Consider the following 22,856-nt stretch of genomic DNA (forward strand, 5'->3'; position numbering starts at 1 on the left):
CGACTGCTTTCCGCGCGGCCTGCGGCGGATTGTCTCATGTTGTTGAAAAAGGAAACATTACGTTACAAACTCTCCTCGGACGGATTATTGCATTAACGCGAAGCCACCCCAAAGCCGCCCTCATATTCAAACGGTTTGCAAAGTTGGTGAAATCAATTTGACATGGCTATCGTTGCATGCTACAGTCGCTAGCTAGCAAGCTAACCTTACGTTGTCCTATACGAGACGCTAGCGAGGTTATGCTAGCTACGTTGCTAAGTTACTTATTGGTATAACCGCTAATGTTAGATAGATGTAACGTTAAGTTAGGCTAGACAGACGAGTCGTTAAGTAACGTTAATAGTTTTGTATCCTGTTATGCTCTGTGATCACAGTATTGTGAATTAACGTTACTCCCTAGCAACATTGGCTGCCCAATATTCTGTGGAAAATAGAAAAACATTGTCTAACGTTAATAATACCAAAAATACCAAAATTGAAAGGATCTCAGGGCAGGCAGGCAGGCTTCCCACGTGAGTTTACTGGATGGAAGGAAGTGGGTGTTTACTGGGCCTTGTTGGGAACAGAGCAGCAGTCACATTGTTGTTATTATTATAGGCAATGCTATGTTAATTTAACGTGTTCATGGAATCAGGTAACGTTCCAGGCTCTTTCAACAGAATTATCAGAGAGAAACCTTAACGTGTAGTTTTCTTCCCTCTACTGTTTTTCAGCGCCTCAATTAGTCGGTTGTTGTGGTTTAGGATGAAAGCTCTGGAGTAGAGTTTGGTGGGTTAAGAAGAGGCCAAAGACAAGACCAGGAAGAGGGCAGCAAATAGTAGTAGAGTGGCTATGGCCTTCTCAAACTACAGCAGCCTCAACAGGGCACAGCTCACTTTTGAGTACCTGCACACAAACTCGTAAGTACCAGTTAACCTACAATACATGCCTATGGACGTGGATTATACAGCATTTTCACTGTAGAACAATCTAATGGACAGCCGCTTAGGTGATTGGCTCAGCAGATCAGGAGAGACAGATGTCCTTAGCTGATTGGATATTGGGAAATGGAGAAGGGGCAGTTGTGATGTCACTCGAGCAATTGTGATGTCACCAGTGATGTCACTCGAGCAATTGTGATGTCATCAGTGATGTCACTCAAGCAATTGAGATGTCATCAGTGATGTCACTAAGGAGTTACAGACCCTGAATGACGAGCGGCATGTACGCATGGGGTGCTCTAAACTATGCTGTAGAGGTTGGTCTTCCATGATTGAAATTCAGTCAAAGACCACACTTCAATCATGAGAGACTCGTAGGAAGTTTTAACAAGCTTTATTGAACAAATAACCAGTTTAAGTGTGGCGTATGGCTCCATGATATGATGACGCTCCTCTTGAGATGAGAGAGGGGGACGTCAGTGACATATAGGATAGATAATCCCGGGGGATTTTCTATCTCATACAGCACTGACGCCCCCCTCTCTCATAGCAAGAGGAGCGTCACATCATGGAGTCATACGCCATACTCAAACTGTCTATTCCGATTCAATAAAGATTGTTAAAATGATTGAAGTGTAGTCTTAGACTGAATTTCAATCATGGAAGACCAAAAGGCATAGGTAAAGCATGCCATATACCAACTCATTCTTGCAAACCTTTTTGCTAGGCTTACAGAGCTTTAATTTTGCATTCACCACATGAGCTCAAATGTTTACAGATAATCACACGTTGTACACCCAAACAAACACCTCTTATACTGCTGTGAATAAACCAAACCTAGATCAATCTACACATCAACCATCTTAATATTGTTGATGTTCGTGATTATCCATACAACCAGTATTATCATTTCACAGATTAACAAAGCCTAGTAGAGCAGTGGTTCTCAATGGGGGGTCTGGGGACCACCAGGGGTCTTTGAGGGAGGCCCCAGCAAGTTGATGAATTGCTAAACTTGAGCATTTGCAGTAATTATTCTACATTCTCCCATTGTGTTAACTTCTTCTTAGAGAATATAGAATAACGTTTAGGTCATAGTTTGACTGTTATCTACCTACCTACAATACAGATAGTCATGGAATTCTGGACAAAATCATATCAAAATCTCATCATCTCATGGGGTGCAAAAAGTTTTAAAAAGAGTGATCTTCACAGACAATGAGCACATACTAAATTTACGTTTCAACATATTAGCCTGTGCGTACATCATTCCGTATTGTCTTTGAATGTCCCTATCATCAGACAGGTCATCAGTTAGATAATGTCCTAAATATTTAACCTCTTCACATGTTTTGAGGACAGTGCCAGAGAGAGAGAAGGCGGGGAATGACAATTTATTATCTTCCTTGCTTCTGACTATCATAACATTACTCTTTTTCCCATTAAATTTAATATCAAAGTCAGAGCCATATTGAGAGCATACTCTTAGTAACTGTTGAAGACCAGCACTATATGGACACAGGATAACCAGATCATCTGCGTACATCAGGTCGTTTATAATGGTATCACCAACCATGCAGCCTGTTCTGCAACTGTTTAGCCGATTGGAAAACTCGTCCATGTAAATATTATAGAGAAAGGGAGATAAAATGCTCCCCTGTTTTACTCCATTGCATACATTGAATGGAGCAGATGTAGAATCACCCCATTTCACATACACTGACTGGTGTGAATACCAAAAAACTAGGATTCTTACAAGCGATGTGGGAACCCCTTTGCTTTGCAATTTATAAAATAATTTTCCATGGTTTACACGATCAAAGGCCTTAGAGGCATCAATAAAACACAAACATTGTGGAATTATGTCTGTTATACAAATCTAAAATCTCTTAAAGCAAAAATACACATATCTGTGCTAGTGCTGCACGATTTGGGGAAAAGGTGCGATTAGCGATTAGGGTGGACAATATTGCGATTGCGATTGTGATTGCGATATAATAAACAAGAGTTTTTTTTTTACCTTTATTTATACAGGGGGAGTCTCACTGAGAGCAATGCTCTCTTTTTCAGGAGTGCCCTGTTCACATTCACACACACATTCATACCTGGAAGCTGACCAGTACAACCACAGTCTGATCTGCTGGCCACTGATCAGCTCCACTGGAGCAGTTGGGGTTAAGGCCTTGCTCAAGGGCACCTCAGTGGTGGTAATGAGGGAGGGGCAAGCGCTGCCTTTTCACTTTCCCCACCCAGATTTATCCTGCCGGTCCCGGGGATTGAAGCTCGCTTCTCTAACCGTTGGGCCACCACTGCCACTAGGTATCTAGGGATGTGCCGGCATGAGTTTTTGACGGTATGATAACCTTGGACAAAAATACCACGGTTTCACATATCACAGACTAAAATACATGAAATATGTTACAATTTAAAATATATTAAAACTAAAAAAATAAAACAATTTGAAATTAAATTATCTTTACAAAAAAATAAAACATTTTGAGACATTTGCCTGTCCCAAACATGTAAAAAAGAAACACCAGTCAAATAGAAACTGCACTGTGTTACAGCACATAGAAGATGGCTCAGCAAAGTTGCAAAGTTAGTTACATGTCTGTCCAGCAATACTAATGAATGATACACCCCGTTTATTTATTTTGTAGCGACAGATGGCCTTAAACGCCACACTCACGTGACGCTTCTTGAGAGAGAGAGGTGAGAACGTGCATCTGCAGACTTTTAACGAGGGGACCATGAAGGCGTCATGTGACAGGCTAGTTAGCTAGCCTGGAGGTGATGCTGCCAGTGCTGGCAGCTGCGACAGTGTTTTGCTATCAACCTTGTTAATCTCGTTATATTCTTCATCACAGCGGGTCATCCCCACTGTGTACTTAATCGCGCACTAGTTCTGCATAAGCACCTGCAGCTCTCTCCTTATTTTACTGACGTTCTCACTGATCACACGGCTGTTTACATGCGTTTCTGAACGAACGGCTAGCTAGTTATTAGCATAGCTTGCTGTTAGCGATCATGGATGTTCTCTCTCGCCCTCTCTGTAGATAATATGTACCTTGCTGCACATAACATTACTTATTTGCGGGAGTGCATGGGAGAAGTCTCCCGCTAGTATTGATGCCCAGTGTGATGGCTGAGAAACGTGTGTTTGCTGCGTCGCGTGTAACGTTAGTTTAAAGGAGGCTCTCACACACAGTGTGTGTGTGTGTCACACACACTCAAAAAGACGTGAAAAAAATAAAATAATCGCACACTTTTGCGGTTATGCAATCGCACGTGCTGACATCGCGATTGCGATTGCGATTTGATTAATCGTGCAGCACTAATCTGTGCCATGTTTAGGTTTGAAACCAAATTGATTGTCAGCAGTCAGGACGAACTGTTCCTATTGTTTTTGTGCTGGTTTGGTTCAAGCCCCGAAGGGGCTGAAACCCTATTGTTTTTGTGCTGGTTTATTATTCTGGTTGTCCTTGTCCTTGTCGTTGTTCATCTGCCTCGACGCAAATTCCTGAGTTGGTAAATGGCAGAGACCTGAAATTTGGCACAAAGATAGATATTGGGTGCTAATTTCTGCTCAAGGAATATTTTTCGAATCGGCCTGAAGGTGGCGCTATAATTAGAGGTTTTACCTTAAAGGCCATAACTTCCACACCCTTTGTCTGATTTTTTTTACATGTTCAGGTGAATCTGCTCTACAAATTTGCCTCAAGGACCCTCAAGGTCCGCCTGGAAAATTTTTGAGATATTTTGAAAAGTTTGGAAAACACATTTTTGACATCTCCTCCTAGACCGTTTGACCGATTTCCACCAAAATCGCCAGGAAGCATCTATGGAGCAAGTTCTACAATCCTGAATGTTGGATTTTTTAAATCTACTTTCGTTTCGGAGTTATTCATCGTTTTGTGAGAGGGTGTGGCCTCTCAGCTAAACTGTCATAACTTCATGACCGATTAACGAATCTTCACAAAACTTGTTGGCGATCTTCGGAGACCATCCCAGACCATGTGTGTCAAATTTTGTGCAATTCAACCAAAAGGGGGCGCCATAAACGCCAGAAATGGGCGTGGCTTAACACAAAAAAGGCCGTAACTCCGCACCTGTTTGTCCAATGATCGCGAAACTTGGCAGATATATCAAGGAGGATGTCCTAGTCAAGATCAGACGTTTTGTCATCATTGGTGAAATTGGGCGGGGTCTATGGTGTAAGCATGTAATAGCTGTAAATCAAGTCCATTCGCATAATCGGTTGCAAACTTCTCAGCCTCATCTGGAATGGCATTTCTGACATGCTATTTCGCAATTTGACCAAAAGGGGGCACCGCAGATTTAAAAAGTGGGCGAGGCCTAACACAAAATATGCCCTAACTTCACACCCGTTTGTAACTCCCAGGCTGTTTCTCCAATTTTCAAGCAACTTTTTTTCCACATGTTCACCTGAACGTGCTCTACAAAATTTGCGTCAAGGACTATTAGGTGTTCAATTTGCGCAAGGCTTGAACCCCTGCCATTGCTGCTTGCGGCGATATTTTAACATGATTTTGCATACATGATGAACCATATCGTGATATTTATTGATAATATGGAGAAAAATCTTTATGATTATCGTGATATTGATCTCAACCATATTGCCCAGCCATATCCTTATGTCAAATCTCTCAAATGGCGATGATCATTTTCTGCAATTCCAGAATCTGCACAGCAAACCAATTTATGGCTTCAGGGATGACGTGAGAATCCAGTGGTGTTAGAAGCAGTTAATCTAGCTAAATTTATTACAAAGTTACTGTATTTGAAAGCCTGTTTTTTATTCCTTCCCTACTGTAATTTTTCCAGATTTGCATTGATGCACAACCCTCAGGTGCCTTCCTGGTTAAATGCCAAGTTAAATACATAATTAACACCTACACAACACTTAATACATGGGTTTTAGATCCTGTCACCAAGTATCTCTTATCACTAGTAGAATCTCAGTCCTTTACCAGTTTGCACTTTGAGCCCAGAATGAATCCTTTTCGATAGTGAAGTAACTTGAATGAAAACGATTGGCTGTCTGTTTTCAGGACAACCCACGAGTTCCTATTTGGAGCCTTGGCGGAGCTTGTGGACAATTCCAGGTACCCATAATGATTTGAAACAGAGCCACTGATTATTTACAAGATAATGTGGTTTGAGAAACCTGATAATAGCGTTATTCCTCTCTTGTCTTAAGTAGAAAGTCTCACAATTGATTTCTTTCTTTCACAGAGATGCCAATGCCACGCGAATAGACATCTACACAGGTGCACACCACACCTCACTCACACCCAGTAACACACTGAAGTACATACATATTTACAGTCCTGTCCTAACGCATGTTCACCACCCCTGTTTGGCTGACAGAAAAGAGACCAGAACTGCGGGGCGGCTATATGCTCTGTTTTCTCGACGACGGCACAGGAATGGACCCTTGTGAGTGCCACTCTGCCATAGTTACAGTTACAAACATGCTTGTGATTAGTTGATTGATCGAATGATTAATGGTGTTTCATGTTGGTCCATTTAAGTTTTCTGGTCATAAATGTACTTTGTGGAAACATTGGTACTAAGTGAACACCTTTTCTCTCTGTTAGATGAGGCAACCCACGTGATTCAGTTTGGAAAGTCTAACAAGCGGTTGGCCGAGTCCTCTCAGATCGGCCAATATGGAAATGGATTGAAATCGTAAGACCCGAGCTGAATTCCCAAGTGATTCTGGAACTGTGTGGATATACTTAGTTTGATCGTCTTCAGAAATAATTGAAACACGCACACGTATGTTTGTATTTCCACAGGGGCTCTATGCGTATCGGGAAAGACTTCATGTTGTTCACAAAAAAGGGAGACACCCTGACTTGCCTTTTCCTCTCAAGGACATTCCACGAAGAGGAGGGACTGGATGAGGTCAGAGACGAGGATTAGATTAGAGTTGTACAACGGAAGATGTCCTGTTTATTACTGCCTTATGGATTACTATGTTGCCCCTTCTATCTCCTTCATGATTGTGAATGAGCTTGCTATAAGCTGCATCAGGCTGCCCATTGTTTATAAGTTACACCAAGGGCACAGTTCTTACTCCAGACTGGGAATTAGCCTGATTTTGGCGGGACTCATCAGTGTTTTTCAGACATCTATGAACTTCTATTTTTATGTTGTTTGGTCTTCGGTCTTCAGGTGATAGTGCCCCTCCCCACCTGGGATCGGAAGACCAAGGAGCCGGTAGCCACTGACCCGGAGAAGTACGCCACAGAGACAGAGCTCATCTTCAAGTATTCACCCTTTAAAAATGAACAGCAGCTGATGGAGCAGTTCAACAAAATAGAAAGTAGCAGTGGTAAGTGTGTGCATGTGGACTTGTTTCATGTGTGTTCTCCATATCAAGAGTTTCATTACAAGATGAGATATCATCAATTGAACAAGTTCATGCTTACTATTCCAAAATTTTTGCGGACTTCTTTTTGTGAAAAGGTACTCTGGTGATCATCTATAATCTGAAGTTGATGGACAACAGAGAACCTGAGCTGGATGTAGAGACTGATCACCAGGACATATTGATGGCTGGGACACCTGCTGAAGGAGTGTATGTATTTGTTTGATTCTCTGCTCCAAATTACTTGCTTAATATAATCTGTTAACTATGAGATCACTAACCCACATCGATGGGAATTGTTTTTATTAATCATATCGTTGATTGTCCTCATCAGAGGTTGTCAGTCAGGCATTAAAGTTCTCCGTCGCCCGTAGTCCGGGTTGTTAGGGGATGCTAACCTGACGCTGCCATTTTTTATTTTTACCGAACCATCTAGGAACTCGATCTTGGAAATCAGTTAAAAAGAGGAAGGCACTTTCAAAAAATCCTTGGCAGGTGATTGGACGAGCCATTTGTCTCTCACCGTCTATCACAGACTAACTTAAACCACTTAGGACCGCCGCCTCCTTCCTCGGACGTGGAGTTGAGTCAAAGCATATCTGGCAACATGACAAGTGGATTTCTTGTGTGATCTCGTTCTCGCGAGTCCAGCTGCCTCGCAAGCTTAATGGGATGCCACCCCCCTTGAAATAACAATTGTCAAAAACCATCCCCTTTGTAAAACTGCCACCCCCATTTCATCCCTCTTCATGGCACTAAGATATATCATTTAACCTCATAAAGAAATGTGTAAGCCGCGACGCCCGGGTGGTGTAGCGGTCCCTCACCACCAACACAAGGGCTGCAGGTTCGCGCCCCGTGTTACCTCTGGCTTGGTCAGGCGTCGGGACAAGGGTATGTGTCCTGTTCACTGCACTAGCACCTCCTGGGAAGGTGAAAAGAAGTGGCTGGCAACTCCACATGCATCAGAGCCGCATGTGGAGAAAAAAATCGAAAAATCCCCAAGCCATTTATTATTGATATTAAATCATTTTAGAGCAGGAGTTTTCAAAGTGGGAGGCGGGCCTCCCCAGGGGCGCTCCAAACTGTTTCAGGAGAGGGGAGGCTCAGTGAATGGCAGTGAAAAAATATTGCATTACTTATTACATAAGTTATCAAAAGGAGGTCACATACAGTAGAATAGCCTAAATGTGTGTGATTTGGTTAAAAGAGATGCAGTAGTTCAGAGATACAGTAGTTTGGGGGAATTTTACAAATACATGCCTTCAGACAGACCTTTTTTATTTGTTGTAGTTTAAGTATGTCAACAGCAATACCAGCTATTCTGGCTCAATTATTGAGTGGCAATGGGATAAAAAACATCTTGATTGGTGGAGGGGGGCTTTCTCCAAGTGTCAGCATCTGAGGGGAGGCTCACAGTCTCGGACTTTGAAAACCCCTGTTTTAGAGAATATAGCGCATCTGGAGTTTTCTGTAAATCCCAGGGCTGGGGGCACCTGCATTCAGGGATGGACTGGGCTGACCATCGAGCCGCTCGTAACTGTGGTTCACATTTTGAGTAGAGCAGCTCAATGTGGCGCTGTTTGGACCTGTAACTAGTTTTAACTCATTTTCACACGAGCCATCGTAAGTGAAATTACTATCGCCTAGTGTAACTATTGCTACCTAGCAGGGTATGGAAAGTTAAGGAAGATGTAGCTATCTATTGTTTCATTAACTGCAACTAAATATTAGCTTTAGATAAATAATTTGCAGTGGTGCAGCCTATCATATATTATCTTTGGTTAAACTGAATATTGTCATTTAAAAAGTATCCTATAGATACATCCATCAGTCGTGTGACTTCTGAATTCATGCACTGATCTGTTTAACAGAGCCAAATGGAGGCAGGACTCACAGATTGGAGAAGACATACCAGTAGAGTTCAGGTGACTCAATGTGTAACAAAGCCAAGTGTATTCCTGGTTTTGGTAAAGATGTTGTTGATGCCATAAAAGTGATGCCCATCTACTAACTTGCATCCTTGTGATAAGGAGCTATGTTAGAGCCATGTGGTTATCTGAAATGACCAACATCCCTCCAGCCAATCTTAATGGACAGCCAGTCCATTGTATAATAAATATTATGGGTGGTATTTTGTGTGATCACCTTTTAAAGTTAATGCCCATTCTATCAGTATCATAGCAACAAGAGATGGAGGGAGTCGGGGTCAGAGAGACAGGAAAGAGCAGCCACGCCAACCAAACACCAAATCTACACCAGACACTGCACCATCCATGGCATCCCCCCCCCATTTTTATTTTGTTTTATTTAATTTTCTTACTTGGAACTTGTTTTACGAAATTGAGATGGGGAATATGATTTGGCCCGGTGGGGGGAAAGAAATCCAGTCAGATTTTTTACTTTATTTTTTTTTTATTTCATCCCGGGGTTGTGTGTGTGGCGATGGGTGCGTCATTTCCCCTCCCACAGGAAACCAGAGAGGAGGTCGTTCCGAGCGTATGCAGCTGTGTTGTACATTGATCCACGCATGAGGATCTTCATCCAGGGACACAAAGTCAGGACCAAGAGACTGTCCTGCTGTCTTTATAAACCAAGGTAGGGCGTTAATATGCACAAGCAAACACAATTGTACTGTGTCTGTAACTACCTTATTCCAGGGAACAGGTGTCCATGTGTGTTTGTGGTTTGTCAATAGGGTTTATAAATACACATCGACTCGCTTCAAAACTCGGGCTGAACAGGAAGTGAAGAAGGCAGATCATCTTGCCAAGATTGGTGAGTCCAGTTTAGCCGAATGTATTTATTTCATTCACGCTTGGCATTGCAGTTTGACCTAGCTGTGGCTGTCTTATTAACTGACTTAATGATTTTGTGTGCATTTTTATTCAGCGGAGGAGAAAGCACGCGAGGCGGACAGTAAGCGAGTGGCTTTGGAGATCAAATTAGGAGATGACCTGTCAAAAGAGTCGCGGGTAATCCAAACGGTTTTTTGGTGCATCACACTATCATAACCAAGTCTATGCTAAAAAATATATTGTTAGTATGTGGTCAAGATGTAAAACCAAAACTGGCACCAACACCTGATAATTGTACTCCTACCTTAACCCCAACCTTAATCTGTAGTAACTCAAAAACGTACACCTAGATTTTAACCATTTTAACAAGCATTTTCACTTTTTACACATTACCCAAACAGCTGCCTTTTTGTTTGCATGTGGCTAAATGAAAAATAACTCACCCTCTTAAGTGTTACAATGCCTCTATTCACTGATCTCTTAATTTCTCCCCTCTGTTGACTATTTTCTCCAGGCAATTCTGAGAAAAACTCAGGACGCAGCCATGATGCTCCGACGGGATGCTGACATGAAGAAGAAGATCCAGGAAACCAAGCAGAGGTATGAGTGACAAAACTGTAAACCCCCAAAGACAACTGTACCAGTCACATGAATTGCCTTGCCTTTCTTTTTCATGGTATAAATACAAACAGAGAAGATGGAGGCCGTGTCGACTGGGCGTCTATTCCTATTAAACACTAGAAGTACGCTGGGGAGTGCTGATCCCAGCGCACAATATGCAAGGAAGAAGGTTGAAAATAAAGTTAGCTCAGCAGCGGTGGTTAGCTTGATAGCTGACAGCTAACAACAAGCTAACAACACACGTACCAATCTGCTCCCACAATTGAGCCTTTCTGTCTCTGTTGTCATAGTTTCTCCATATTAGTTACATGAAAAGCAGCGCCCGATAGAGCTGTGCATCTTCACTGATCTCACGATTCGATACGATTCGATTATACAAGTCTACGATTCGATTCGATTCGATTATACGATGCATCTCCGATGCATCTCGATGCATCGGAGATGCATCTAATGCCTCCCACACACTAGAGGATAAAAGGCCCGATTTAATGCCCGATTCCCCTCGGGGGGGCGTGGCCCGATTCGAGGCTCGTCTCAACCGATTTTTTGTCAAAATAATTGTCAAGTGTCTGGTGTCAATAAATTATTGATTGAATCGGAGCCTGCCCGATCTCGAATCGGGCATATCAAACATGTTTGATATTTACGATGGCTGTCTCCCGACGGAACCTGCAATAGCCAATGAGAGCGAGCAGACCGGGACGCGTCGACGCGTCATACCCGGATGTTAATGCTGCGCTACGAGTTGTGGCAACAGCAGTGCCATGTAGCTCCTCTCTCCAGCATCCTCACAGCTTAAAACAGGGTGGACAGCGGCGGATGGCTCTCCAAACATGTGCCGAGCGGAGCGGTTTGCTTCAAGGGAGCAGATATGCTGTAATATGAGCTCTCAGACAGGACGTTGTTTTCCCTCATTTTGCGAGGGTGTCCGCGCTGCTTGAAGTGGACCCGCCGCTCGGTGCATGTTTAGAGAGCCATCTGCTGTTGTCTGTGGGAAAAAATTGCGGTTTTGTGGGATATAAACAGCCTACAGTCTAGTTGCTGGAATCGCTGTGAGTCGGTACTTCAAACGGCTGGTGTGTGGTCTCGCAGTCTGGCCGAATCGTCTAGTGTGTGCGTTCAGGCGATTTTAATGTTAAAATCTGATGAAATTGTCCTTATGTCTGTGGTCTCTCATGTTTTTAAAATCGGTTAAGATTTGAAAATCCTCTAGTGTGTAGGCAGCATAAAATCGATGCATCACTTTTTCCGCAATACATGATTTATTTTTTCTCACTTTCTTTTTTCTCACTGTGTGGCTACTTTTAAAATAAGTGCATTTGGAATTGCATTGTATTATGATCCATAATTAAAATAAACAACTGCATGTACTTACATTCTATTTTATTTGATTATAAAAAAATAAATAAAAAAAAATTAAATAATCGATTTTTGATATTTGTTAATCGATTCAGAATCGTCCTATTAAGCATCGCGATGCATCTCTGAATCGATTATTTTCGGCAGCTCTAGTGCCCGATACCAGCGTCTTTCTGAAAAGTTCAGATATTTTCAGCTGGGAGCCGGAGCACTAAAAAGCCAGAGCGCTCTGAAAAAAGACGCTGGTTGCAGCGCACCTTCTCTAGACGGCCGTAGGCGCCCGCATACGCTCTCTGCTCATTGGAAACAACTGAAAAAAGATGCCGGAGCTTAGGAATAGACGCCATATTGACACACAGCCTTACTCTAATGTCTTGTCAATATGCAAGCTAATCTTTTCTTAGCAGCAAGCAAAAATACATCAATCAATTTTATATTTATATAGCGCCAAATCATAACCAGAGTTATCGCAAGGCGCTTTACAAATCGAGCAGGTAGAAGACCAGGCTCTTTATTTTAGACGCAACAATTGAAACAATTCTCACATGTACTGGCGATTTTGTGGCAATTGAAAGAATTTCCCAACAAGAGCATGCACTTGGTGACAACGGTAAGGCAAAATAGGCCTTTAACGGGGAAGAACCTTTGAGCAGACCTGGCTCCTGTTAATTTGTCCTCAATCTCCTTTTCCTTTCTCCCTCCTCAGAGCATTAAAGGAGCCCAAAGAGCTGAGTTTTATATTTGGCGTGAACATAGGACAGAGGGACCTGGATGGGATGTTTGTGTACAACTGCTCTCGTCTCATCAAGATGTATGAGAAGACAGGGCCCCAGCTGGAGGGAGGCTCGTGAGTAACTTGCACACAGAGACAGTCAAACACAGCAAGGTACAACTACCAGTTGAAATTCTTTTATTGATTGTTTTGTTTTTCAGGGCCTGTGGAGGTGTGGTGGGAGTAGTGGATGTGCCATACCTAGTGCTAGAGCCTACACACAACAAACAGGACTTTGCAGATGCTAAGGAGTATCGACATCTACTGAAATCCATGGGGGAGCATCTAGCTCAGTACTGGAAGGACAGTAATATTGGTGAGTTTTTCTGCATTGCAGCATCTCCCCTGTTGATTCCACAACAGGTACCGTGGCAGAGCTCCGTCAACAGACTGATTTCAGTTAAACGTTAATTATCTGTTCCGTTTTCCATCTGCCTGCCTCTGCTAGATCCTCTCCTATGTCTTAGACCCTAGTCCTCTGCATGTTCTCGCCAGTTGACTCAGCTGCAGCCTGCTGACTGTTCTGTGTGGCCATTACATTACAGTAACAGGGTCTAAAATTCGGTGCGGGTATTGTGCATAATTTAAATTCCCACAAATCTGGCATTAATTAATGCGGGACAAATCCCGCACACATATACAGCGATATCTAATAATATTTAACCTATGTCCAAGGCGGAGCTGCCTGCATGGGCAGTGCAGTGCAGCTGTATGCACGCACACTAGGGATGTGATGTGACAGGGACAATGCATATTATTGGACTTTGCGGTAAATATGCCAGAATTAGCCAAAATGCTAGTTTACATCTGTAGTCGATCACTAATGTATCTATAACATTACTTCATCTTCAGCAGCGGTTACAAGCATTTTTTGATTAAATTACTCAATTACCGTTGCGAGACAAACATGAAGTTGTGCACTTTCTACACCGATATGTCTGGATATACAAGACTAACGTTAATTGATGATTTATCGTAGGGCGCTCGAGACTTAAGTGTCACTCCACAGAAAATAAAGAGCTGGGCGATGTTTATAGGCTAATTGACAAACGTTAGGTTAATTTAACACAAGTCAGGTAACATTAAACTTCCATGATGCAGAATAATCGCCACCACCGAGAGTGGCTGAGCCTGCTTTGACGTTTTCATCTGACGATAACAAGGATAGTAGGGTAGACTGGGGGAAATTGTAATCCCCACCCTTTTTGACATTTCGCTCCTAACTCACAGATAAGATCAAATACAGCAATCATCCTATAAGAAACGTATATGTGCACCAATTGATATATTTTCACTGGGTGAATTTAGGGCAATACTATAAAATAAGTAACAGTGAAACTATATAATATATATATATATATATATATATATATATATATATATATATATATATATTTGCAAAATGAATTGTAGGCCCTGCTAAATTACTGTTGGTGCTGCAGAAACATTTAGTTATATTTCAAATATAAAATACATTCTAATGTTCGTAATGTCATGTATTTTTTTTACAATATATTTTTAAAAAGCAATTATTTAGTAATGAAAAATAACCAATAATTATTTTTTGTTGGACTCCTTGGGGCAGAAATGCCAATACTTCTGGCATTTATTGAATAACTATCCTTTATTTGAATAACTAGCCTGTTGCTGTATTAAATTCTATGTATGTGTGTGTGTATTATGCAGCTCAGAAGGGCATAGTGAAGTTCTGGGATGAGTTTGGCTACCTGTCCGCCAACTGGTCTGCACCCCCTTCATCAGAACAGAGATATAGGAGACGTCGCGCCATGGAGATACCTATTACCATACAGTGTGGTAAGATACAGATCTGTGTACACAAAACACACAATCACAGGTACTCACCTCAGCAGACTTACACCCACCCTCCGTTTCTGCCCTCTTTCCTTAGATAAATGTTTGAAGTGGAGAACGCTGCCCTTCCAGATGGATGCAGTGGATAAACGTTATCCAGACAGCTGGGTGTGTCTGATGAACCCTGATGGCACGCAGGACAGGTGCGCACACAACACAGTTTTGATGGATTTGTCTCCATTTCTGCCAGTCAGCATGGGTTGAATTATCTGTATCACTTATGCAGATCTATTTATTATGTGATATGTTCATGTTGTGTTTTAGGTGTGATGCTCCTGAACAAAAACATAACTTCCCATGTGGTGTCCTGAAGAAAGACACCAAGACAGCTGAAGACAAACAGAAAGAGCTGACAGAGAAAATCAAACAGCAGCAGGATAAACTAACGAGTCTGCAGGTACATCTCTCTCTCTCTCTGTTCTATCTCTCTCTCTCTCTCCTACAGACATACATGAGTATGTAAAGACTATATTCCCTTCTCTCAGAAAACCACCACCATCAAATCTGCGGCAGATTTGAAGAAGCTACCTCTGGAGGTCAGCATGAAACCAACCACAGAGAGCTCCTCTCAGGTACACACGCTCCAGCCTGCACTTATTATAGTGTGCTCTTTCTAGACCTGGGCCATTTTCAAATACTTAAAAAAAAATCCTTTCTTACAGGATAATGCTGGTGTTTTTAATGCATTTCTTACCATCAACCAATCCTATGAAAATAACAAAATCGACAATGTTTTTGTTTGCATCCCCTCCTTGTAGTCGATGCCCAATGAAGCCATGTCCCAGTAGTCATGGCGTTTTGTGTGTGTAAAAAACAAAAAACATTAAAAACACGTCAAAGAGCCATGTTGTTTCTGTGGGCAGGATATGTCATCATTGTGATGCACCAGGCCAGCCGACTTTTTCCACAAACAACTTAATAAGCAGACTGTAAACACATTTTGAGATCTCAGGAAAGTAGTTATTTAGCACCGAAATAGTCTCCATTGAGATGAAGAATTGGTTCCTATTTGATTTGGTCATAACGACAATAGTCTGACTTTCCGTTTCTCTCTTTGACCCCCTAGGCAACCAGGTCCTCACGCCCCCGCTCCCCGCCTCTTCCATTACACCTCAAAAATGCCCCGAGTGCCCCTCCAACTCGTTCCGCTCCTCAACGGCCCACCCGAACGCCTGCCCCTCCGCCTCCGCCATCCAGAGGCAGACCTGCAGCAAAGCCTGCATCGCCTGCAGCAAAGCCTGCACCCAAAGCTCCTGTCAAAACCCCCCCACCCACCCGCGGCTCACGGGTAAGTTATAGGATTTATGGCCATATATTCTGTCGGTACTGCAATGTCAGGAATCGTTGCAGAAAGTTGTTAATATGGTTGCACATGTCTGTCTAGTGCGGTCCTATTTGTCAGTGGTATTTGGTTGCATAACCAGTGATGTCTGATCCCTCCCTCCATAGACACCAGCCAAAGCATTGCCTGCCAAATCAGCACCTGCTAACCAACGCAAGAGAATTGTAGAGCCAGAGGACAGTGAGGAAGAGGATGAAGATGAGGAGGAGGAGGAGGAGGAAGATGAAGATGACAGTGAGCAGGAGAGTGAAGAGGAAGAACCACAGACTAAGAAATCCAAGATGGCTGCAGCAGCTCCTAACCGTGCGAAAGTTGTGGAGAAGGTCCTACCTCCCAAACGTGGGAAGTTGGCAGAGGTATACACACACACAATAGTTCAAAATTGATAGTGGATGATCCATGGCATTAAACATTCTTTATTGAGACAGTAGAAAGGTTCAGAGCTAAACAGAGACTGGGACATACAAGAGGAGGTTCTGGTTGAATTAAATCAGCAGTGACAAGGGTTTGCCCGTTCCAAATGTGCATCTTACCACTACTACTACAACACCTTCAAAAATGGTAGATGTAGTAACCAGCACACAGACAGAGGCTGTGTGTGTGCATCAACATTGAAACTATGACGCCACAGGTCTCTTTCTGAGGAATTGTAGCATTGTATCAATGACAGTTGATCAGTGTTTCTCATGCCACAATAGAGTTTGACTGCCACATATATTAATTTCAATTCAACCTCTTCATTTTGCTCTCAGAGTGCACCAGATTGATGCATCTTACTTTAAAATGTACAAAATTTTCTTTCAAGAGGGTCCAGGGTCTATCCACCATGATCTCTCCAAATCCTCAGGGAAACACTGTTGTGTACATGTGTGAGTGAGCGAGCATGTTATTGTTCTAAATATACTTTTTTTTTTAGTTTAAAGGCAAGGTTTACCTTGCCTTTGGGTTAGTCACACAATTTATTCTCTTCAGCTTGATTCCTTCCCAGCCTATCTGAATTCTGTTGTATTGATACACTGCATAGAAGTTATGGCAAACTAAGACCGTTTAGTTTTGCAATCTCAAACTCAAAATGTATAGTAATTGTGTTAGTTGAAGGTGTGTCGTTGATGTAATCGGTTACAGCTCGAAGTGGCGATGGGGTCTTGAAATTTATTGGAAGGGCCTTGAAAAAGTCTTGAATTTAACTTGAGGATTGCTGCATAGACCCTGTATTATCAACTGTGCAAACCATGAACCATCCAAAAGTTAACGTTGATTTTGTGAATCAGTGTGGTGAATTGTGGAATGCAACTGTAAGGACCGAATGACCTGAAATCCAGATAGCAGCCATCTTTATGGCCCTTCATCACCAGTAATAACTGGCTACAAAGATGCAAAGGTGGCTACAGGTTGGTACTTACGTGGCCAGAGGTCTCTTTAAGTAGGTTACTGCAGCTCCAATCAGAACGCCTCTGTGCTGTTGACCTTGCAGGTCGCCACACCTCCACAACCTGAGAAGAAAGGCCTAACTACTACTCCTACTACACGGCAGCCCCCGACCACTCCCTTCTCTGTCCCCAAAGCCACCCCCATGCAACAGCAAGGCCAAGCTATGGCCAAGGTAGATTTACCCTGTCGCGCTCTCTACTAACTTGAAATGGAGCTGATCTGCCTCGGCTCACGCAACTTCTCAATACTACAATGTTTTTCTCTCTTCTCTGATCTGGGTGTACGGTTTTCCACAGTCTCTTCTGGTTATCTTCTCTGTGAATAGACGCAGTCGTGTCCTTCTCTAACAACTCTCTTGTACGAAGCATGTCATTCTCACCCAACTACTAGAGACCACCCTTGGTCTTTGATCTCTCTACTACTTGATTGACCCTACTACTCATCCCCCCAAAAAGGAATAATATCTTTTTCTGGCTGCGGTGGTGTTGACTGTGTTGTGTTTGCAGGCACCTGAGAAGGCTCCAGAGAAGGAACCAGAGAATGATGCTAAGAACGCTCAGAAAGGTGAGACAAGGGACAGGTAGCTTCAAGCACAGGTGATGAGTCGCTGCTGAACTTTGGAGGGGAAAAAGAACCATGAGGCTGCCGTGAGGAGGAATTTGAGCAGTTGTTTTGTTTTATTTCCCCCCCTGCAGATAAGGGAGTGCTGGTGGAAGTACGGGTGAATAAGGAGTGGTTCACAGGCAAAGTCATTGCTGTAGAGACCAATAAGCAGAGTGTTCGCTGGAAAGTGAAGTTTGACTACGTACCCAGAAACACGCCAAAAGACCGCTGGTATGCGTATATGTGTTCTTGGTGTTTGTGCACTCAGCACATTTTGCCATCATGTCCTAGATCAGCGGTTCACAACCTTTTCCAACTCAGGGCCCACCTCCGACCCCATAAAAAATACTGAGGCCAAATAATGCATGCTCAGAGCACTTGTTATTTTCCACAGTTACTAACACAGCATCTGAAACATGTTCCACAGTCACTAACACAGCATCTGAAACATGTTCCACAGTCACTAACACAGCATCTGAAACATGTTGCAGTCACTAACACAGCATCTGAAACATGTTGCAGTCACTAACACAGCATCTGAAACATGTTGCAGCATTTTCATTGTTAGTTTTCAAGGAGCTGTCCAACAAGTTTCTTTTAAAATGTGTTTTAATATAACACCCCAACCTCACCCCCCACCTCCCATGATTTGGCGGCCTACTTGCAATACCTCCGCGGACCATCAGAGGGCCGCGGCTCACAGGTTAGGAATCGCTGCCCTAGATTTATTTCTCTTAAATGTGTGTGTCTGTGTCTGTAAAGGGTATTCAAGGGTAGTGATGATGTTCGATTGATGCGGCCACCGTCTCCGATCACTCAGACCCCTGACACCCAGCAGGAGACGGAGAAGGGGCCTGCCCCCATGGAACCAGACACTACTCAACCAGGAACTAGTCGAGAGGTGACTGATAGCATGGTCACCATGATGAGGTAAGCTGCCTATTGCGATTCTACAAGTATTGCGATTCGATATTACAATTTTTTTTGATTTTTGTTTGCTTTTTTTAACAGTAGACCTTGGGATTTTTTTTAATCATACACTTCTAGAGACTGTATACGAGTCATATTTCCAAAAACAATAAGATCACATCAGTCTTTCTGAGATTTATTTCAGCAGCATCATTGCTATACTGCATATAAAAGTGGTACATAAAATATACAATGTACACAGGTGTGTGAATTGACATGCATATGAAGCGTCCGTAGCACAAATAATATAACGTAACAATATATATCATTTATTTATTTACATATTTATTTTTAATTATTGATTCGGGTATAAAAAGATTGATTCAAAAATTGGGAAATAAAAAAAATCACAATAATCCCCCCCACCCCTAATATTTAATCAGTGTTAAATTAGGATTGTCAGGGGCGGAATCATATCGTTTCAGTCAGTTGAGGATGAATATTCATAAGATCTTAATGTATTAGACAATATAGAGTCTGGTTGTGGCCAGAAAATTGTCTCTGGTCTCAAGTACAATACTCATACAACTATTACATAAAAAAAAAGCACAGCAAAAAAAAGTTTGGGGTTTCTTGAGGTGATTATGGTGAATTGTGTGCTTTATCTTTCCAGGACAATGCTGAAGTACTTCTTCCCTCCTGATTTCCGGATTCCAAAGGATGACGTCAACAGCATGACAGCTGAGGAGTTGGTGGCTTTTCCTTTGGTAAGACAGATATTGGATGATTTTATGGATTGGTCCTCAACTCAGTTTAGCTAAAATTGATAGATGAAAATGTAGTTTTGCACTTTAAGTAATCAAAATCTTAAAGATAATCTGTATCTGCCTGTGACACAAGCTGAATCCAAATGTCCGGACTTCACTGCACTTGCAGACTTGGCGGCGTAAGAAAAACCCAATTTAATCATAGTCCGGTCTTTATTTACAAACATTTCTGTATTGGAATGTGTGTATAGCCTATATGTTGTATAGAGATAAAGACCTCTGTCAGCTGCTTATATAATGTCACGATAAGTACGACTGAAGTCCACAACCCGGAGGGTGGACATTTGGATTCAGCCATAGATTGTGTCCCAACGTGTTACACATTGAAACTAGAAGGCACTATAGCATCCCACTTAGCCACAGACCGCAGTGACCAGGACGCAGCATATATATATATATATATATATATATATATATATATATATATATATATATATATATATATATATAATTTTTTTTATCAAGTTTTACTCCCCAAAAAATATCATTTTGTTGAGTGAAACTGCAGCTTTAAAGCTGCTTTTAAAGGCCCATTCCGTAACTTCTGACTCTTAGTTGGGTGGGTCAGGGTTCTGATCTGACTCACTAAATTTGCATAATGATATCAGAATGGAGTATTGGCCTAGGCGGAAGCATGCACTCTCCGAGTGCACTTCTAGTTTCTGCTATAAAGTTGAGCATTTATTTTAACATGGGGTTGACTCCCTTTTGGAGCCAGCCGCAAGTAGCCATTCGAGGAATTGCACTTGTAATACTTCCCCATTGGCCTCAATGCGACCAACCAAGACATCCCCCTCCCCTTCCCTGGGCCAGACCAACTGCCCCGCAACATCAGCTCCACTGGGCTACAGTTATGTGAATCCATTTGGAAGTTAGGCCCCTTTTTATGAGTGACCACGCCCATTGTCACACATCCTTTTGGCCAGTGTGTGTAGAAAGTTAAAACGTAGTGAAAACATGATCTCTCTGCCAACTCCGTTCCCGGAGCGAAGACATTTTCAGATCTGTGTGCATGTGTTTTGTGTGTTCATAATGACTGTCAATGTATTCTTGTGATTCTCCCCATTTAGAAAGAGTATTTCAAGAGTTATGAATTGGGTCTCCAGTCGTTGTGTAACTCGTACCAGAGCAGAGCTGATGCCAAGAACAGAGCTGTGGAGGAGAATAGCAAAAACCTTGAGAATAAACTGAAGGAGGGAGAGGAGAAACTACAGAAATTACGAACCAACATTGTAGCACTTCTGCAGAAAGTACAGGAGGTAAAGCTGGCTGCTTATTGTTTTATACTCCACATTATTGATAAGCCACTGAACAGAAAGTCTCTAGAAAGTGGGGCAAAATATACTTAATAAATTTTGTCTTTTTAGCAAATATGTTATTACTGTAAATACGTGCTGGATGTAATTACTGTACAGTACTTTGCATGTGTATTGCTTATAAACATGTTTGTTTATTTCAACACTTTCAGGACATTGACATAAACACAGATGACGAGCTAGATGCCTACATAGAGGACCTTCTCACCAAGGGCGATTAAAGAAGACCGCGAAGTCAACTAAAGAAAGAGTGGGACAAGGATACTGTCACTTGCACACAAACTGACTGACTGGACAGCTCTTCATTCTAGCCTAAAGATTCATCCTTGGTTCTTGCTTCTGTTCTGGACATGCAGAGTGCTTTCTACTTGCTTAGGCTCTGAGGATATTCTCAAGTTCAACCCTTCCAAGTTGTTGCATCACATTATCTTAATTTTGGCCTTTTTGTTTCGGTGTTTTAGTTGGCACCAGCATGCTCCTTTAGTTTGGGCAGGTTATCTGGTGGTCCTACTTTGTTGGCCTTTTGGCCTGTGGTTTCCTTTTTAGTCCTTTTTTTATATACCTGCTTGTGTACTGTATGTTAATCTATGTTTAAGCCATCCTATGATTGTTCATTGAAATAACTTGTGTAGGATTAATACAGTTTCTGCTCCCTTTATGTCATCAACTAATGCTTTGACATACTCTGGTCTGGATGATACATTTATTCCCCCTTTTGACACACCAATAAGTAATTCAAGACCTGTTCAACTCAACAGGATATCTTCTCCACTCTGGCCTGTATTGAAACATTCAGTTTTCTTTTTGTGCATCAAAGGAAAACACTTGTCAGTGTTGCTCATCACGCTCCTACATCCTGGACCTACAGAGGCGACCAGGTTTACCTACCTACCCTGCTGTTGGGTGCGGTGACACCCACAAGCAGGAACTACTTACTGGGTTTTATCAGTATGCTTATTTTCTTAAATCCCTCCTACCATTATACTATGACTGTTTTCTGTTTATTTTGAGAAACAAAAAAGAACATACTTCAGTTAAACGCAAAGGTTTTGTGTAAGAAAATATTCAGTGCCTGTGTTTCCTCCTTTAAACAGATTTTTAACATGTCATGGAAATGTTTTATTAAAGGGTGCATGTTTTCAGTCTTTTTGTTCTGATTGGAACAAAGAATGCTGTATTTTTTGACAAATCTTTACAACAATAAACCGGCTTCAATAACGACTGAGGCATGCATCCTTGTAATTATTGCACTTCCAGAAATGGCAACAGCTGTCAACAATGCAATATAACATTTCCCAAGGTACGGTATGTATATTATTCAGTGACAGTATTTTTTTTTTAATCTAGTTTGAATTAATGCTTTTATTTTGAAAATTCCAGTCCGCTTTATCCAGCCGTTGTAATTAACGTACTACATCAATTAATAATAGTTATAATGGCAAATGCTCTTTCTATTATCTTTGGCCCCATGGACCGGGGGCAGTATGGTTACTATCTGCTGACTAGAAAACAAGAAATATGGAATGCATCATACCTACAGCTGTGCCCATGTTTTTGTGTGTGTGTGTGTGTGTGTGTGTGTGTGTGTGTGGGGGGGGGTCTGTAAAAGCTGTTACGGTAGCCTATGTATTGCAAAAACTAGTCAAATCCATCCTCCAATTACCGTAGTTGGGATGGAGCTTTTATTTT

The 22,856-nt window shown here is 42.1% G+C and overlaps 1 protein-coding gene across 4 annotated transcripts; it reads left to right on the top strand.

Annotated features, from left to right (window-relative positions):
* Positions 1–22,388, top strand: morc2 (MORC family CW-type zinc finger 2). Of its 4 annotated transcripts, none has more exons than XM_083645166.1 (29): positions 1–142; positions 714–899; positions 5,993–6,046; positions 6,177–6,211; positions 6,312–6,380; positions 6,542–6,632; positions 6,743–6,851; positions 7,122–7,281; positions 7,416–7,527; positions 9,192–9,245; positions 9,790–9,915; positions 10,016–10,095; positions 10,210–10,292; positions 10,630–10,715; positions 12,802–12,942; positions 13,029–13,183; positions 14,554–14,682; positions 14,777–14,882; positions 15,004–15,136; positions 15,225–15,311; positions 15,806–16,027; positions 16,189–16,437; positions 17,556–17,684; positions 18,019–18,076; positions 18,208–18,346; positions 18,878–19,045; positions 19,698–19,791; positions 20,922–21,110; positions 21,320–22,388. In XM_083645166.1, exons 2-29 carry the CDS (start codon positions 832–834, stop codon positions 21,386–21,388), a joined length of 3,195 nt encoding a protein of 1,064 aa, XP_083501292.1. In that variant the 5' UTR covers positions 1–142; positions 714–831; the 3' UTR covers positions 21,389–22,388. The 4 variants fall into 4 exon arrangements, with proteins under 4 accessions (XP_083501292.1, XP_083501295.1, XP_083501294.1 ...); XM_083645167.1 differs by having other exon boundaries at positions 2–133; XM_083645169.1 differs by lacking the exon at positions 17,556–17,684.
* Positions 22,389–22,856: the final 468 nt, after the last annotated feature.

The sequence above is a fragment of the Poromitra crassiceps genome (genome assembly GCF_964638095.1).
Source record: "Poromitra crassiceps genome assembly, chromosome: 10".
In the NCBI taxonomy this organism is placed as follows: domain Eukaryota; kingdom Metazoa; phylum Chordata; class Actinopteri; order Beryciformes; family Melamphaidae; genus Poromitra; species Poromitra crassiceps.